This window comes from Epinephelus moara, chromosome 22 (assembly GCF_006386435.1).
Source record: "Epinephelus moara isolate mb chromosome 22, YSFRI_EMoa_1.0, whole genome shotgun sequence".
In the NCBI taxonomy this organism is placed as follows: domain Eukaryota; kingdom Metazoa; phylum Chordata; class Actinopteri; order Perciformes; family Serranidae; genus Epinephelus; species Epinephelus moara.
This window is the reverse complement of record NC_065527.1, coordinates 20824711-20844570: the sequence shown is the minus strand read 5'-3', so window position 1 is coordinate 20844570 and position 19860 is coordinate 20824711. Positions and strand designations below refer to the sequence as shown.

Below are 19860 nucleotides of genomic sequence, written 5' to 3'. Positions count from 1 at the left end.
ATTACAAAGGGTTGTCGATAATACACACACCATGAGTCACCTTTCTGGTATTTCCTTTTGGTGTGTGGAGATTCTTGTTACCATTACATCATTTTTGTTGACAACCCCTGCTGTCATTTCACCCTGTGTGTGTGTGTTCGTGTGTAAGTGTGTGTGCATGCTAACCCAGTATTTGTGTGTACATCAGGGTGTCTAAAGCACTTCAGCACTTATCCTCTTGACCTCCTTCTGCACACAGCCCTATCACTGCTCTAACTGGGTGTGATAGGTCTGGGTGTCAAGTTTTCAAAAGGCTTCTCCTGCACTTCCTGTGGGAATTTGAGAGCTGTGGTATTGTTATGTACCTAGCCTCGATGATAAGAGTAGGACTGTTTGTTTTACTTTTAACTTGGAGGCAAATAAGCATTTTGTGCACTTTTTAGCATCTACAACTTTCTGCTAAAACATGTATTCTCTTCATATTCAGTACACATAGATGTGAGTGTCAAGCAAGCACAGCCACGTCATTTTGTAGTTTACCAACCAAACAAATGAAAGATGGTGGAATCACCTGAAGCCCGCATCACCGTCCTCATCTCACAGCTGCTGAGCAAGAATCCATCAACATCTCTCAGTTAGCTAGTTAGTTTAATCAATAGAGCTTCAGCATATTGCGGGTGGGGGTAAATCATGTAACCATGGGATATTGATTTTTTTTCCCAGAAGCAATCAATATCCTGTTGACTTTATCAGGTTATTGATTGATTTAATGAATCTATTAAAATTGACAAACATCATGCAGCAGACACTGGTGTCCCCTTTGCAATCCACATTAAGTAACTGATCCGAGAACACCTGCTGTGGAATTTGTTCCGACCTGATGATTGCTTTATTCAGTGGCTCATACTTAAACAAATCAGCTAACTTTGTTTATTATCTGTGTTTGTCTTTCAGATATTTCCAGGATTGCCTACTACACAGGTGAGTCACTGACCTTTGTGTTTTGTACACACCTGCTGCAGCACTGATGAGCACTCAATGGCTTCATTCACTCATTTGGTGTTTGTAGCAGCTCAAGTGTGGTCAGGTCAACACAATGGGTCCCTAAAAGGGAAAAGATGAGATGTATTACTGTAAAACTACATCCAGTGCAGTGTTTTACACAGAAATGCTGCATCCAGGTGCTGTCTTACTCCTTCTTTCTCTCCCTGCAGCTCTTGTACTCATATAGCTGAAGTTACGTCCAGTAACCACTTTTACACAGCTGAAACACTAGGTGTTTTTGCAACTTCAGTGTAGAGGATTTTGATCTCATTTCAACGCCAGTAATGTCTGCTGCCTTTCACACACAGCACCACTCATTCACCAGATCAGCCCCAGTCGTCAGCCGTGGCAGGGCTGCCTTCAGTGTTAATAGGCTGTTACTTGTCATGTGTAACCAATCAGATGTGGAAAGGGCATTGAGTGAGGCAACAGAGTGGTCACACTACACAATATCAGCCCAATTACAGCCAGTTGCAGCGTCTTACGGTGTCGGCCCGGATCTTGAACGACAATGAGTGTCAAACGCGATAATCCATCGTTTCATCTTGTGTAGTGTGTCATAGTAGACAACAACTGATGCTACGTCTGGGACGCCTCACGACATCCAGACAGAAAGTCTAGCATGTTTGATTTTCTTATGTCATTCACGACTGCTCCTGTCACAGCGTCTCTTTGACCAATAGAAATAGATATTATTCCCTCTGTATTTTGATACTTTCTACTTTTTATCCGCTCCTGTTTGCCTTCATGAAGTTAATGTATTGCAATGTAATTTCAAACTCAACACTTCCTGTATCTGTAAAAAATTAAAAGCCCATTATAACTTCAGTTGAGAGAATCCCTTCATTGTCTAAAAAGGCTTTTATTGTGAAACATTTGCAGGAACTTGTTGTGGAGGATTCAGTGACTTGAATGTTTGCATGCGGTACTTCAAATGTAGCTCCTGCCATCTGGTGGCACTTTTTATGTTACTATAACAACATTTTGGCTGGCACATGAACTGAAATAATAGTAAAAATAATAAAAATAGGACAAGAATAACCCGATGACATCCCACACGTTGTGAAAGACAACTGGGGATGATCGGTGTGGACCATCGTGTAGTCTGTCATGTCTGTCGGCCAAGTCACAGCACGATTTTATGACTCCACAATCACGTAATCTAACATAGTGACTGTCAGAATGGACAAAAATGTTGTGTAGTGTGAACCAGGCATTACTAGTGCTTTCTGTTTCTGGTGCTTTCAACCACATGTCATAGTCTTCATCAGGAAATAGAAGTTGGCTTCATTGTCTCGATGTCCAAGTTTGTAAATTCCACACTTAAATCATTCGATTACAACTTAACGAACTCTATGACAACTGAGCCTACGTACAACTCACTGCTTAAGACCATGACATGCAGTCTATATCTCCAGCGGTGGAAAAGAGACATAAATGGACCCTTAATTTTCAAAGATGAGGAATAGTTTTATTTCAGTATTTTATTTCCTACAAGGGATTGCAGTCTAATGAAGAACAAGTGTGATGAGAATAAGTGAATGTGTTGTTTTATTGTTTGACATCCTCTTATGAGACGTGAGCTGTTGAGATATTCTCAGGAGCTCAGGCTAATAATCTGTGTTGGTGCTAATGAGAAGATAGACTAATTGCACATATTTATGTGAGTCATATTATTAATGTGTGAGACAGTTACACCAGTGAGAAAACAGACAGAATGGGACTATCTATCTGTGTGTGGGTGTTTTGGTCTTATTAGTGCAGACAGGGGTGAGGGAAAGAATGAACATTGCTGTAGTTGGAGTGAGTGACTAATTGTAATCTTCACTTTGTAGATAGCAGAAACAAAATATGCTCTTTGAAGATAATTGAAAGTCCAACGCCCAACCACCTGAGGGTGTGTTTTTTTCCCCTTTATGTTCTACAGAAATAAGATAAGCGGGGAAGCATATGTATGTGTCATGGCACTCTGCCCTGAAAGAAGGCCTCGCTGGCCAGTAACGTCAGATAAATCAAGTTGCCAGTGTCCAGCAATTCCTATTTGTTGCCAGCTGCGAGGAAGTAAGAGAATAACAATGGAATCGTCAATACAGAAACAAAGTTGGACAGGATGTTTACAGGGTAATTCCAGCATGTGTGCAGGCATTTTGGGGGTTTACGAGGCAAATTAAAACACTTTTTGTTTTAGTTTTTTTTCTTCACACCTAAAGTGATAACTATCAGGTGTGGGGTCTTCATCAACATAATCACTCCACAGTCTTCAGATACTTCATTGGACCGCTGATTTATGCATTTATGTCATCAGTGCATATCATAAGTAAAACTTCTAAATATTAGCTCATGTTAAACTATACCAACAATCACTCGACTCAGACACACGAAGAAATGGCAATTATTTGTCCTGTAGGTCAAGGAAATAGTAACATTACAACAACAAAAGGCCCTGCAAACATTAATGAGATATCCATTTGTGTTATTATAGGCAATTTTTAGATTCCAAAGTATGTTGACACTGTAAAGTGTGTGTTTTAAGAAGAATAGAACCTACGTACAACCTCATTACAGTATTACAAATTGATAGAGGGAGCTGTAAAGTTGACATCGTCAGTAGTTAAAGGGCCTGTGAAGGGTACAAAATTAGCACCATCCAATAGCCAAATGTGGCTAATAGGTTTGCTTCACTCACTAGCCAAAAACAACAACATCAACAACAAAAGAAATAATGGTAACCCATTGAGTGGTTGATAAAATTTGAATATTCACTGGCCATTTGGCTGTTTGACAAAAAAGTGAATTTTGCAAACTGAGGCTGTGACTGTATGACTTTTGACATGCAGGTTTGAAAACAGTTATTGTTACACATAGTTCTGACAGGATCAGCAACAAAAATAGTAATGTAGCAAATAGTGATTTGAATTACAAGCAGGAAGACTGTTTAAATTTATGAGATGAAATACGTGTCTAATTCAAATAGCTTTTGAAGTTTAACTTCAAGGCATGGATGCGAGCACATGGATTGTTCACTAATAAAAACATATGCACGCATACATCAAAGTAGCTACTACACTTCTGAGGTTTACCTGCATCTTTGATTTTTTTTTTTTTTTTTTTTTTAGTAGGTGGTGGGTGTTGTGTTTCCCTCCTCTGGTAAAATAATTATGTGTTCACAACATACAGTGCAAGAGAGCGAGAGAGAGACTTTGGCAGAGTCCCAAAAGAGCGCTTCCCATTCATGGCAACATCCGGCTCTCCGACAAAAGGCTTTCAATAGCACACACACACACACACACACACACCCCCTCCTAAAACCTCCTGGTCCCACCAGATTTTCATAACAATGGCCAATGCCTAAGATGGAGCACAAATTATAGGAAACCCACGTGCGTGCGCACACACACACACACACACACACACAAAGGTACCATCAAGATTTCAAGTTTCTGTGACGTTGCTGTGCGCATTTATGTTTGTGTGTGTTCAGTAACTCGCTGAAGTCTGTTGGGTTCCTCAGTCGATGTGTTCGGCCATATAAATGTCCGTGTGATTAATGGAGGTTGGCATCTGGTCAGAAGTAACACTCGTGGTGATAGGTGCCACTCGCTCACAGGATATTGTAGGCATGTTGCCTTGGAGACGAGCCCTCAGGGCAGCACCTCCAGCACTCTGAGAGCTAGAGGGAGTATGACCCCCAGTGTACAGGCTGAATGAGTTTGAATGCTCAGTATGAAGTGCGATTGATTAAGACCTTGTGGTTTGGAAGTGGATTGGTCGGCATGTTGTGTAGAGCTGCTTGTTTACATGCTGGGCACCGCCAGGGCAACGGGCATGTTGGCGAAAATGTACTTTTCTTCTCATGTGTTTTTTCTAGGGGTTGGGAAAATGGTTTTCGTTTGAATTAATTATTTTTATTCGCAATATTTTGTTTGGAAAAAGGATGTTTGTGTTCCGATAATTTCATTATTTGTGATAGCTAACTTGGCCATTTTGGACTAGAGCTGCGACTAACCATTATTTTTATTGCCGGAAAATGTCAGAAAATGGTATAAAATGTTTTTTTTTTTTTTTTTTTGTTTCCAAACGTCCAAGATGACATCCTCAAATTAATTTTTCTGTCCAGATATTGAGTTTACTGTCATCTGGGAATGAAGGATTCAGAAAACATTCACATTTTAGAAGATAGAATCGGAGAATTTTGACTTTTTTTTTTATCACTCAAACTAATTAATTGCTACTCAGATTAGTTGGTGAATATATTAATAGTGGAAAACCAATTAATCAATCATTGCAGCTCTATTTTGGAGAGCCAGAAAGAGTTCAGGGGATTGTGATAACTTGCCCAAAGACTTAAAAATCATGAAATAGGGTTGCAATTAACAATTATTTTAATTGTCGATTAATCTGTTAGTTATTTTCTTAACTTACTGATTATTTTTTTGGCCTATGAAATGGTAAAAAAAAAAATTATCCAAAGCCCAAGATGGCGTCTTAAAATGTCTTGTTTTGTCCACAACCCTGAAATATTCAGTTTACTCTCCCAGAAGAGCAAAAAAACCCAGAAAATATTCACATTTAAGGAGCTGGAATCAGAGAATTTTGACAGTTTTTCTTTAAATTACTCAGATAGTTGGCACTCACTTAAATAGTTGACAACTGATCAAATAATAGTTGCAGCTCTATTGTTAAATAGTGGTCAGTGTGAAAATATGTAGCTTTAAATGAGCTACAGGAGGAGTGTAGTGTGGGAGATGATGGAGATGTAAACTGGTTTTGATCACTGTTTCTGTCCTGGCTTCTTTTTACATGTGTGTTTTGTATTTGCTGTTATCTTCAGCAAAGGAGGTGCTGTAGATGTGTATCTCAGAGTACTTACATAAGGAGATTTTTATCTTGCATTGCATTTACCATGGTAGCAATATTGGCACAACATAAGGGCTGTTCTGAGGTCAGCTTCATAAACAGAAGTGGGAGGGTTTTTTTTTTCATTGAACACAAGAGACTAGTGAGATTAGCATATTAATAGTTTCTAGCTCCTCCTGCTTCTCCTGCAGCCCCTGTGTGTGTCTCTCTCTCTCGATCTCTCTCATTCCCCACTCAACTTTCTTTCAGTTGTGCAGCTCTGTCCTCTTCTTCCTCTCATTCATCCTGAAACAATCGCTGCATTTCTCTCCCTCTCTCTCTCTCTCTCTCTCTCTCCCCCTCTGTCTCTGTTCGCTTTGTTTTTCTGGCTCCCTCTGTTCTCTCACTTTCTTTTTCCAAGTTAACTTTCTGTTTGTTTATCACTGAGCGCAGAATTTGTCTCTCCTTCTCTGTGACCACTAAATAACTGTCTGCTCATTGGACCAACACTGTACAAGTTGGATTTGGCTGTGAACTTTTTGCTGGAGGGACAGTCTTCTCACCATCACAGGGACTCCACTGAGCGAAATAGCCCGAATCCTCTCCTGAGCGACGGCAGCTTGACTCTTCCTCGGCAACTGCGTAACTATGGAGTGCAGGCATGGGGCAGAAATTGGGCAAAAAACAAACAGTGTGTTGTCATCAGAGAGGGGCCACTGAGGAGTACTTTAGAAGTGGACTGAGACAGAAGAGGAGGGAAGCTTGTGGATGAAACTAGCTTTACATCTCAGGGGATCGATCTTGACTTGTGCAACTGTGGATAACAGGAACAGGATTACACAAACAAAGAAGAGTTTTTTCATTTAACTTTCTGCCTGTTGATGTGTTTCTCGTTTTGTGGCGTCTTCACACTCCATACGACGTGTCAGAGGACATAAAAATTGGCCTTTTCGAGGATTACCCCTCTGGAAGTAACTGCTGGCTAACAAAGCTGTTGACAAAAGTTGGAGACAAAGATTTCAGCCTTGGAGACAGAGTGTGTGTGTGTATCGCAGTGTTTGGGTTATGTGAGCGTGTTCTTGCAGTTGTGTCAGGACCTTGGGGTGTGTGTGTGTGTGTATTTATTTATGTAGCTTCTGTACACAAGAAGTTTAGTGTGTGCGTGTGTGATGCGGGGCTGCGAGACTGCTAGCTGTGTGTCTGTCCTCGGCGCAGACAGACACAGGGAGGGACAGACATGTGTTTCCATGGCGATGAGTGGCTGCAGCCCCTTCCCCATGTGTTGGGACAGAGGTGAATGAAATCTCCTTCACACACACAGAAAAAACACACACACAGTAGCATGAAGCTCCTCCACAGTGTGACATCTGACTCCATGGGAACTGACTTGGTGTACAGCCAAAGCTACTGTTGCTCTGTGTGAGCTGTGTGTGTGTGTGTGTGTGATTTGTCAATATAAAAGTCATTTGAAATGGGCAGAGTGACATGGAAGTACATATTTATCTTACTGTGATATGTCCCTCAACGACATTATAGTCTTTCCTCTGACTTATGCGAGAGTGTGTGTGTGTGTGTGTGTGAGTATGCATCCGCTCTCTCCGTCTCTTTCTCTCAGGTGTAATTACTTTCTAGAACATATCAATTTTCCTTTAATGGAGGAGAGAGGAGGAGAAGCACAGGGCAAAAGGGAAGCAGAAAAAAGATAGTGAAAGCGATCTCGTCTTTTTTCCCTACAAAGTGTCATTATTACAGACAGCACACACACACACACACACAAAACACACGTCCTGCACACTCACACACGCAGACACAGAGAAGGTTCTTCTTGTCCGGCATTCCCAGATGAAGTTACCATGGAATTCCAGGAAGTGTGTCAGTGTTGCGACTTCTTATTCAGGAAAAACGTCAGCCCGAGGTGCATTGTATTCTTCTTTGTGTCATAGACACACAGGTGCCTATGAGCCTTGACCCTGACTGTACTTCTCCGTCTTTATTTCTCTCCCTGGGAAGATGAAAGACACGAAACAATGAAATACCAAAGAACTATCTTGCGAAAGAACGTCACATCCAAAGCAGACTTTTGCTGTACAAGGTTTATTCTAAGGAAGACAAAAGCAAGATACAAGTCAACAATATTACAAGGGGAAGGGAAAACACCTAGCATCAGTCTATTATCATATTCTACAAACTAGAGCAGAAATAATTAGTTGTCTAATCAATTAGTAGAACGACAGAAATACAAAACTATTAATGACTTGTTTCTGTCAGTGTTTCAAACAGAACTGCCAAACGTTATCTGGTTCCAGCTCCTTAAATGTGAGGATTTACTGCTTTTCATCGTCTAATAGTGGATTCATTATTTTTTAGTTCTTGAAATGTTGTTTGGACAAAACAAGCATTATGAGGTGGAGCTCAAACCATTGATTATTTGATTAACTGAGTGCCAGAAAATTAATCTGCAACTATTTTGATAATCAATTTGCTTCTTCTCTCTGTTTTATATTACTGTAAAGTGAATACCACTGGGTTTTGGACTGCTGGTTGCATAAAGCAAGCAACGTTAAGATGCCACCTTAGACATTAGGATATACAGTATATTGACCAAATGATTAGTCAAGATGAAAATCTGCAGATTAGTCACTTCTTTGTTGTTAGCCCTAATGCATCCTTTTCCTGTGTATGTGATAGAGTTGCAAATCTTGCGGATATCCGCGGGTGGGTGGGCCAATAAAAAATAACATTGTAATTCATTTCGGGTGGATTGTGGGTGGATTTGTCAGTTATATTCACATTTAATAACCTTTTTTTATATAGCACTTTTCAAAAAACAAAGCAACAGAGCAAACAATATTAGGCTAGAGTAATTTTTTTACATTAGAAATGTGACCACTTTCGAAAGTAGCCAATAATCTTTGAATTGTTTAAGTCAAGAAAATGCACCTATATGAAAAGCGAATGAGCACCAACGGCTGGACATAATTTAAATGTAAATACAATAACTTAATATTTGGCACGGGTTGGGTGCGGGTCTCTAAATTTTAGAAGATAATTACGTCGGGTGGGTAGCGGGTGGATGATTGATGAGTGCACGAGGATTCGGGTGCGCCCAAACGCCATCTGCGCATCTCTAGTATGTGAAGCAGTGGTCAATATTCGAATAAGCTAAGTTCACCCTACACGACTTTCAAAGTCATCAGATCGCTGTACCGTTTACACAACTTGCTGTCTTGTAATCAGGAGTCTTGAAGTTGTTGTGGTTTTCACACTACATGACTGAGCGGTGTAAGAGGGTCACACACTTCAAAATCTTTCACCAGGAGAAATCTCAGATGAGTATGTTATGTGAAGCAGAGTTGCTAGTAAGCTAATAATAGCCTAATACTCACAGAAACATTGCATGCAACAGTCCAACTTCCACTGTCTTTTAGTCTTTCTCTGTCACTTTCTGTCTATCCCTCTCACACACACACATACACACACCTTGGAGCGTGTCGCAGAGCCACTTGTCTCTCTCCTAGACATGTCTTGCGCTCTCATTGGCTGTAGCTCGCTGACAAGGTTCCTGACAAGTCCAGATATTTAACATGCCAGATATTTGGGGAACATCTGCGACACAACGATGCAGCATGCAGCCATGGAAGCGGCAGTTTGCAAATGTCGAGCCAACACCAATTTGTTTCTGATCTAGGACTTTTGGCGGGGAGCTCCAAAAACTGTCTGCGAGGAGAAAATCAGGGCTCAAGTCAAGTAGTGTGAACCAGGCATCACAGGCTAAACTCTCACTGGAAGGATTAAGTTAGAAATATTCTTTTTCCTTCTGATTCAACTCTTTATTCTCCCTCATTTCACCAATGTCTGATTTTCTCTCTTCTCCTGCCCAGAATATGACAGACACCTAGCAGCAGCAGTGTCAGCAGGGAAAACCATGGCGACGGCTTACCTGGACCCCAACCTGAACCATGCCCTCCTGGGTGGCGCCAAGTCACGGCTGAGCGCAGGGGGGTCGGACCGAACCATGACCGGCTCTGTGGACAGGGTTCTGAAAGTCTTCCATCACTTTGAGAACAACTCTGAACAGAGCTGCTGGTCCTCCAATATCAGATATGGAGATGCAACCGATGTCAGGGTAAGAAGAGAAGTATTTTTTTCTGCCATCATGTTCTAAATGTATATATGCTCACAAAATACAGGAGATGCCTTACATTTCAATACAATCCAAAACTCACAAAGTCAGCCGGATTCTCAAACAAGAGCAAATAGTGCATTTGCTGGGGACTACAACACATTTGGTGCTCATTTGGTGTCCCGATTTGTTGCAGTTTATCCCAAGCAGTGGTTATAAGGTGGATTTTCACAAGGTCCGAGCTGTCTCCTCTGATAAAGGACACTCTGCACAATGAGAATATTTTGCAGGCAAATACATATAACCTCAGTACACTGTGTACTAGTGTATGTTTATTTAGTATCCTTTTAGATCCACTCCCATGACACGGAAACTACTTAGCACTGCTCCAACTTTAGTGGTTGCACGGGATACATCACTGCAGACGTCCTCTCCTCTCCTCTCCTCTCCTTTCCTCTCCTCTCCTCTCCTCTCCTCTCCTCTCCTCTCCTCTCCTCTCCTCTCCTCTCTCCACTTTCTCCTTCAGTATCTAGGTCAGACCCCCTAGCGTTTGCAACACACATGGTTCTGTGAGCATTATCATGTGTGTGTATGATGTCTGTCAACTTGTTTGGGTGGGAACGTCGCATTAAGTCGCTTGAAGTCACCTACACACACACACACACACACACACACACACACACACACACACACACACACACACACACTCATGTCCTCATTGACCTGATGCAAAATAGCAAACATAAACATTAGCACAGTTAGCACACTGAGGTATGGCAGACTGACTTCTTTATAGACTGGATAACTGTCTTTATCCACTGGGCATCTCTGGTTCACTCACCACATTGATATACAGTTTAGCACATGTGTTGAGCCACCACAGCTACTGATGAAGGGCAAATGCTTTGTAATTTAGCCCAGTTTAGCCTAATACACCAATAATTAAAGTAATATCTGCAGATTTTGCACTTAATCCCAAAATAATATTAGTGTTTAGTCTCACAACAGTGTCTTTAACTGTGCAGGGGAAGAGGGTAAAAAAAGTATAGTACAATAAAACTGTTCCCTTTTTTGTTTCCAGGGAATCATCCAGAAGATCCTTGACATCCACAAAGTGCGCTGGACGTCTTGTTTTGGTCTGCGTCTCAGCAACAGCCAGTCCAGAGACCAGGTGCACTGGCTCCACCCCGATATGGGCGTGTCCCACGTCAGAGAGAAATATGACCAGGCACGATCAAACGAGGAGTGGAGGTAAGAGAAGAAGAAGAGTGTGTGTGTGTGTGTGTGTCATATACTAAACTATGTGTTTAATAAGCTGCTGATGTAACATATCTAAGATTCTATCAAACACAGTAAGCTTGAGGTATGGATACCTTTTCGATACCACAGCCGTAAAATGCAACAATCTTTATTAATTATATATTTGATAGTATCAAAAGTACCAGAGCTTTAAAAAAAATAAAAGTCCAATCAGAGTTTTATCCCAAAACTGCACAGACAACCGTGAAGAAAAGCACCCGATCCTCAACCTGTGGCTGTTGTGACATTCTCTTCAGCAACAAACCCACCATACGACTGGATTCGTGCGTTCAGTGACTTTTTTTGGTACCAGCACTGTGTGCAAGAAATACTGTTTTGTTTGCCAGACATTTTTTCCTTTTTCCATGGTATGAAAGAGGTACCAAGTCTTGTTTTCTATACTTACATTGACGTTTAAAATTGTGTATTGTGGCAACCCTAGTTCAGTGTCACTGCCTCAGGCTAAAAATAAGAAGCATGTCTGACACAGAGGTGCTGTTTTGCTGTGATTTTATTTGCTAACGTGCTGAGTGGTTGTAAAGGTGCTGTCAGACTAGATTTTCCTCTGTTAGATTTACTTGTGTGCAGACAGGAAATAGTGTGAGAAGGGTTGTGAGCAGAAACCTCGGGTATTAGCGTGGCTAGCGGGCTAACAGCAGCAGTCCACAAAGCTGTAAATCACAGCTTCTGATCAGCCAAAGTAGTGTCCCTTCTTCTCTGCTGCTTTTATTATTTCCCCAAGTGTATCTCTATAAATGAGGTTATAGACAGAGAGTATTTGCAGAACACAAGATCAGTCTCACCTTTTCTCCTAGAGCCTCACAATGTTGTGTGTCAAGACTGAACTCTGGATCAATATGCAGTCATTTCTTATTGCATAGAAGTGAACGTGAAGCTAAATCAGGTGTGACTGGACTTAAATTAAGGCAGCCAGCATGCAAAGACGTTGGATAGTATATAACTGAGGTGTTGTCTCAAACGTTTACCAGGCAGAGTAGCTTTATATATATCAAATACAAAATGAACTTGGCTTGAGATTCTGTGGTGAAAGGGAGTAAAGAACCTTGGAGAAAAGCTGTGCAGTTACACTTCATAACTGGTTTCCTAAACATTTAATAGTGACTTATTTCGCCTTGTGCATTTAGTCAAATTTACTGTCTCCTCAAACGGCTAGCTTCAGCAGTCTGCCCTATTGTGCAGCAGAACAGCAGAAGTGATTTATTGTAAACAACGTCATGAAAAACAGTGCAACCCGTGTGGTAGGACGACTTGTATGTGTGTGGTGCGGCGTGGTTGAGTTGGTTTGGCAGTTTGGATGTTAATGCACTGGTATATATTACGTTTATTGTGGTGGTCTCTGTGCTGATGCTATTGTGAGGTGGAGACCTTTTGCACTGTGGACATAAAAAGAGCGAGAACCAGATGTCTGCTTTGTCTGACTAAGTCAACAACCCTTGCTGTCTCTCTCCTCCACTGATCCTGCAATCAGTCTCCTTATTTGCATTCTTGCATATAATTTTTTTCCTTACCACCTTCTGTTTTTCCTCTCCCTACTCCTTCTCTACATCCTCTCTCTTCTTCTCCTTCTCATCATACTCTTTTTAATTATGTCTACTCCTTGATTAATCTTGTTCTCTTATTTGACTTCACATCCTTCCTCCTTTCCTCTCCTCTGCGCTGCTTTTCCCTCAGTTCTTCATGTTTTTACCCCACAGAAGGCATCTCAAAGACATCACTGTATCCCAACACTTCTTTCCAGTAGATACAGAAGCTGCAAATTATTGTACAATATGAAGGCTCACTCTGTCTTTCTCCCTGTCCTCTGTAGGTATGAGTTAAGGATCCGGTATCTTCCAAAGGGCTTTGTGCAGCAGTTTACAGAAGACAAACCTACACTAAACTACTTCTACCATCAGGTATAAACACACACACACATTCCCAGAGGCACCCAGACACACAAACATATTTAATTTTCTGCCAGCAGCAAGCGAGCGCTGAGACATATGGCTCCGCTTGAAGGACTGTGTGTGTTTGCCTTTGGGTAATCTAGGTCAGCAGGACCGTGTGTGCATTTGTCTGTGAGGTAGACGGCTTGTTGTTTGTAGAAATAAGTGTTTAATAAACATATTTCTGTGGTGTGTATTTGTGTCCCCCAGGTGAAGAGCGACTACATGACGGAGATCGGGGAACAGGTGGAGCAAGATGTAGCTCTCAAACTGGGCTGTTTAGAAATCAGGTGGGACTTGTTCACACTGCTAAACTGTGGCTCTCTTTCAGGACTTTGTGCATGGATAACTGCATGTGGATGTTTGATGGCTATATATCAGTGTTCATTATTTAAAGGAACACCTACTTCTTCGACTAACATAAAACCCCCAGTTGTAATTCCGATGTAGGTCAAGCCAAAATGTTCTGGTCTCATAAAGTCGTGCTTTACCCTGCAAATGTTACTGAAGTTTTGACCTCTTCAGTCTTTCTGGAAGTAGATGTTGTTCCATGAATCCTTGTCCTGGTAAAATTTAAAACCTGAAACGTTTTAGGAACTCATTTAACAAGTAGTCTGTTTTACGTGTGTGCATGTCTGCAGTGAATGTATCTGACCTTGTTCTCTCTGTCTGTGTCCTGCTGGTTTCAATTCCAGGAGGTTCTTCAAAGACATGAGAGGAAACGCCCTGGACAAGAAATCCAACTATGAACTATTGGAGTAAGTATGTTCTTCATGAGCGAAGTTGCTGCAGCACTGCACGTTGTCTTTTAATAATTTCATTCTTTCTTTCTCACACTAAAAAAAAACCTTTGATAACCATTTTACAGCCTGGCTCTACCAGAGGTGTTATTTATAACATAAGCTTTAATTATTTATTTATAGTTGAACAAGGGAAGCTTTCACCTTAGATGCTGCAAAGGGTTGAAGGGGAGAAAAAAAGAATGAAGAGTGAGCTATTAGATGGATACAATAATGTAAATCACATTTGGTCTCACTCATTCGATCAAGTCTAACTTAAGTCTAACCTATAATATACACAGCCGACTTGGTCCAAATCTGGAAAGAAATCTTTTCGGACTTTGAGGGAAAGTGAAAACCTTTCCATTATATAGATTTTTGTATGTTATTTTAGTCCATTGATCAACGTCTCTGGTACAAAGCATTCTCCCATGACCTGGAAATATGTTTTGTATCCCAGTAGTAAGAACAGAAGAATAACACAGTGTCTCAGTTTTTGGTACAGAGTTCCTAGAAATCTGTGAAGTGAAAAACAAGAGTTTGGGAATTGCACAAAAGTCTGGAAACATTTAAAAATTGCTGTTCGATTTTTTTTTTTTGCAGTCCAACTGTGATTTGACATTTTTTTACATGTACTTGCGCCAAAAAAAGGCTACAGTGTAGCTATAGTTATTTTTATCCCTGTTTCCTCAGTCACCTGATCACATTCGCCATGTTCTGTACTCTGTCATATTTGGAAACTGATTCGGGTTTGGCTGCTCTGTCTATGGTAGCTCCCTTGTTTGCTCCATGTGTTGCTCCCTGGTAGATGGATGTCGATGAAGAACATTAACAAACTCCGGCCCTAACGAGGCTTGGCTCTAACATGCTCGGACTCTAATGAGCTGCCCTATTCCAGTGAAGTCTTTCTTTCAGTCCATCAGCCTAACGAGCTCTCCAATTAACTTAGAAGAATGCCTTCTGTCTTTCCACCAACATCTCTTTGTCTCTCTTCTCCATCCTCTCAGTCCGTCTCTTGTCTGTCTCCTCCAAGCTCTCATCCTCTTTTTTTGTCAGTTCTTTTTCCTGAGTTCCTCCTCTCTTTGTTTTTTCTCCATCTCCCTCTCGCTGCCTCTCTCGTTTGATTGGAAAAAGATGTTGTGTCATGCATATTTTAAGCCAAAGAGAGACGGAGAGGGAAAGTGCTGTCGGGGCTTTGAATACACCAAGCTGACAGTTGGCCATCAAGGCTCTTGTTGAGTGTCTGTGGTCCATCACCGCCCATACATTTTGGCAGTGCTGTTGTTTCACCCATTTAATTTCTCCATTTTTCTCTGCTTTTTCCTCTTTGTTCCTTAAAGAGCAAAAGACCACACAAACACTTTGTTTTCAGGGTCCATTACTTCTGATTAAGTTCCTTATAAATTTCAAGAAGTTTCCTGAAGAGTTTCGTTTTTGTATGCTCCCTCTGGAGGTTGTGCTAGCAATTAATTGGAATTAATTAACTGGAAGTGTATCAACTGAGCACTGTCTCTATTCTCCCCATAATTTGTTCTGACTACATAGATCTTTCAAGGAAACCTCTCAGACATTATTGGGAAATTAAAGACCCATATTTTCAGTTTGTCTTCCAAGTATATACAGTAATAAGACTGCCTCAACAGATTTGTGTCAGTGTGACAATGTTAGTGATTTTGGTTGTATTTCCACGCACTTATCCCCTGTTTGGTTAGTTCCTCTTCTGCAGCCAATAAACACAATCTCATTTTGGAGATCAGCTGGTCGGAGTTGGCTGTAGTCCTTGTGGTTGTGAGCTAATGCAATGCGTGTAATCAGTGGCTTTGTCAGTGCTCGTTCTTTGAGGTCGGCGTGGTGTGTCATCTCTGAGTCCTTTATTCACTGTATCTGTTTGTGCTTCCTGTTCCTCCTTTGATGATAGCTTTGATTTTGAGAGAGAAAGTGAACAGTTTTACAGGTAACATGCAGCACATTTTATAAAATGATCCCCTCATAGACATGATGATGGGCAGCCCCAAGCATAGTAGTGGTATTTACACTTGTTTTATTTGCTTAAGAGGAGAATACTTTATAGGGACAGTTCATTCTAAAACCTGTAGTGCAAATTATTTATCTAAAATGTTTTGGTGTTAGTTGCAGTGTTGGAGATACCGGCTATAGAGATGTCTGCCTCCTCTCAAATTTAATGGAACTAGATGGCACTCAGCTTGTGGTGCTCAAAGTGCCACAAAAATACATTTGAGAAACAATGTCTCTTTCCAGAAATCATGACCCGGTTAATCAGGATAATCTGCAGACCTTGTTGTGAGCAGTTTCATGTAGGAACTATTTTCTTTCCACCTAACTGCATGCGCCAACCGTATCACAGCACAGAAGGAAGTGTGCATCTACTCATGAAGGAGAAGCTTGTGCTTGTGAAATTGTAAATTGTAAGCATCATTGGCTTCCTCCTTAGCTGGGCGCTAACATAAGCTAGCTCAGTGGTGCTAGGTGAGCTAGCAGTAGATGCACTCTTCCTTCTGTGCGTTGATGCACTTAAGTGAGCATAGTTCTGTAGGAAGAGAATAGTTCCTTCATAAAACTGCTCACAACAAGGTCTGTGGATTATCTTGAGTAACGGGTCATGATTTCTGGAAAGAGACATTGCTGTTGAGTTCTATAGAGATGTTTTACAGCCAAGTGCCATCCAGTTCCATTATATCCAAGAGACGGCAGACAACTCTTGTGCCGATATCTCTAACACTCTGCAACTCACACCAAAACAATCTAGATTGATAAATAGCACTGTGGGTAAGAGGAAAAATACTTGTTTTTGATTTTAGGGTGAACTGTCCCTTTACAGCTGGGGCAGCCTGAAACTAAAACCCCAACCCTGTTGTACACCATGCAGTGTAATAATACTATACTACTAATTGACTGATATTTGACCTATGTTGGAGAAAAAGGGTGATGTAAGCTCCCAACCTTTCCCTCACTCTCTCTCTTCTTGTTCTCTCCTACTCTCTCTGTACTTGTCTTTTCTCCAGAGGAGTTTGAGTCATTAGCCGGCTTCCTGTTTTAGCTCTGCACATCTTTCTTTGTCTCTGTGGTCTCTCTCTTTGTACTCCTCCCTGCCTCTCTTTCTATCTCTCTCTTTCTGCTCTCCGTTTTTCCTCAGCCCCGTCTCTTAGGAAAAGATGAGTAGTGCTCTCTGTAGTCAGCACTTAGTCATAGCTTTCTGTTTCTGTTTTCTGTTTCTTGTCTTCAGTTGCCTGTCCTGCCTAACCGTGTCTGTCTGTAGCTGTTGTTGGTAATTTCTCTGCAGAGGAACAAATAAGCTCCTGACATCAGATAAAGGCAGAAGTGGTTGTCGATTAACATTCCTCAGTGTAATTACAGCATAATGAACATTCTGCTCTCTTCCTCTTGTCTCTCTCTGTCTCTCTTTTCAGGAAAGACGTTGGTTTGAGGCGTTTTTTCCCAAAAGACCTGTTGGATTCAGTCAAGGTGAGAATAATGGGTTTTGAATGGAGATCAAAAGGAGGTGGAGGAGTACTCACAATAAATATGTCAGGTTGCTGAAAGAAAACACCCAGGAAATCTAGTTAAAAATAGTTGAATTAAAGGGTTTCTGATCATAATTTGGGTGAGTGAGCATTCGGCAGCTGCTATCATAGTGTCCCATCTGCTCCACTGGAGCTGCTCAGTAACTCAAAGTAACCAAAGCGTGTGGTTTATAGGCAGCTCCCTGGTGTAAGTAACTGCTGCTTTGAGCCAGTTTTCTGAATGTGTTACTTGACATGTTGTCAGACTCAGGCTGGCCTGGCTGAGAAAGTGTGAAGCAATCCAAGACTCAGCAAGATTGAAATGAAATCTTGGCCAACTAAGCGGCACAGTTTAGATGAATGGAGACGAGAAGGAGAACGAGTAGGAAAATATGACACTTTTACCAGAGAACCCACTTACATACTATATATAGATGAGTGTGATGAATGTAGTTTTCATCAGTGAAGAATCCATGCTCTGCAAGCCCCACTGTGAGAGGAATAGGTAGACATTTTGGGAAACACTCTTATTTGCTTTCTTGCAGAGAGTTAGATGAGAAGATTGTTACCACTCTCATGTCTGTCCAGTAACAATGAAGCTACAGCCAGCAGCTAGTTAGCTTAGCTTAGCAAAAAGTAAGGCTTCATTTACACCAAATGCAGCGTTGCAGCGAAAAGCCCACTCTGCCCATTCATTTAAATGTGGGTAGTGCATCTAGGCTGCGGTGATGTGGCTCCAACGAGAAAACAAAGCAGTCTGTGGTGAAAAGTTGAAACAGATTCAGCTTTTGGAGAGACACAGCACGATGTCACAGTGTGGTGGCCAATCATGTAATCGGCGATCAGACTGGAAAGTCACCCGCAGCCCATGGGAACAAGCAATACAATCTCTTTCTATCATTAAATGTTGTACAAACTTATCAAAGACAAATACTCCTACACCGTCGCACAACTCTTTGGCTAATCGGCACAATGCCAGATTTGGTGTGAATGCTTGCTAACAGCTAGCCTGGATTTATACTGAAATTTGAGTTTCCTGATCGTCAGCACCCTGCAAGCACCGTTTTAATAACTTTGGTTATGATATGAAGACACGTTAAATAAGCTTTTGAGTTAGAATATTCAGTTCATTTGTATTTTGGCACATTTGGTGGTGTGTGTTTGTGTGTGATGGCTCGGTGGGCTCGCTCAACGAACAGTGTCTGTGTCAGTGATAAATTTACGGCACGCGTTTCTGGGGAGGGTCTTGTTGTGTGCGTGTGTTTGCGTGGGTGTGAAAGAAAGGCCCCAGTGACCCGAAAAGGTCTCGATGTCAGCAGGCGGGCGGACAGATGCTCTGCAGAGGGACAGAAATTGTGTTTGTGTGTGTGTGTTGTGTGTGTGTGTGACCCTCAGGTCATGTATAAAACCCACTTTCTCTTTCCAACAATGAGGAGGGAGGAGGAGGCGTCAGTGTGCGTCTCCTTCTGGGGTCCCCCCACGTCTGTCAACCCCTGCTGACTCCCCCCTCATCACCTACTTTATCTCCTCTTCTCTTTCTCTCATTCTCTACTTCTTTGGCAGACATGACAACACACACTCCCCTGAGTCCTGTTTTATAAGACATCATATGTGGTCTGTTTTAGTTGCATTTAACACCATGTTGTTTTTTCAAGCAAAAATGCCAAACATTGTCTGATTCCAGCTTCTCTGTTGTGTCAATGTGATAATGAAAAGGAATATTTTTGGGTCCTTGACTGTTGGTAGGACAAAAAAGGCGATGTAAAGACGTCACTTTGGGCCATTTTTCAGTTTTTTGCCATTTTAGAGACCAAACGAAAAATCGTGGACTTGAGAAAATAATCATTACCTGCAGCCCTAATTAGTTTCTTGTGTCTGCCTTTTAAAGTATTTTTGTTTGCATAATTATATCATGTATTAGCAGTTAAAAACAGTTATGTTAATGTTAATCAAATAACTGTCTGACACATCTGCTCGCACATACATTCAGTGAGAGACGCAGAGAGAGAGAGAGCACAGCTGTCATTTACGTCTCTGTCGCTCGCTCTGGTGAAAGAGAATGGTAGTCATTTAATGGGATTATGCACCCTCAATGGACTCTACTTCCACACACACACACACACACACACACACACACACACTCAAACCCCAGAGCAGATGGCTGTGGTAGTAAACAGTGACTGATGTTAGCTGTGGTGAAAGCTTTATAAAGAGCAGAGTCTGTTCATTCATATTGACAAGCTGGGCAGCAGGTTTAGTAAAACTGACCTTTAGAGGCTTTAAGGATCAAAGTTCCATCGACCAGCTTGAGCCGTGGAGTCTGTTGTCCCCTC

General features: G+C 41.5%; 1 protein-coding gene across 6 annotated transcripts in view; it reads left to right on the top strand.

Moving 5' to 3' along the window:
• The window catches only part of ptk2aa (protein tyrosine kinase 2aa), a 73440-nt gene that overhangs the window by 16665 nt on the left and 36915 nt on the right, over positions 1-19860 (top strand). For 2 of the 6 annotated variants that reach the window (XM_050034137.1, XM_050034136.1), the window contains exons 2-8: positions 934-960; positions 9741-9985; positions 11064-11233; positions 13110-13197; positions 13438-13517; positions 13923-13985; positions 17435-17489. In XM_050034137.1, coding sequence (XP_049890094.1) covers positions 9785-9985; positions 11064-11233; positions 13110-13197; positions 13438-13517; positions 13923-13985; positions 17435-17489 — 657 coding nt within the window. In that variant the 5' untranslated portion in view covers positions 934-960; positions 9741-9784. Of the gene's footprint in view, positions 1-933; positions 961-6159; positions 7153-9740; positions 9986-11063; positions 11234-13109; positions 13198-13437; positions 13518-13922; positions 13986-17434; positions 17490-19860 lie in introns of those variants that run through there. The other 4 variants (XM_050034133.1, XM_050034132.1, XM_050034134.1 and 1 more) reach the window with 3 other exon arrangements.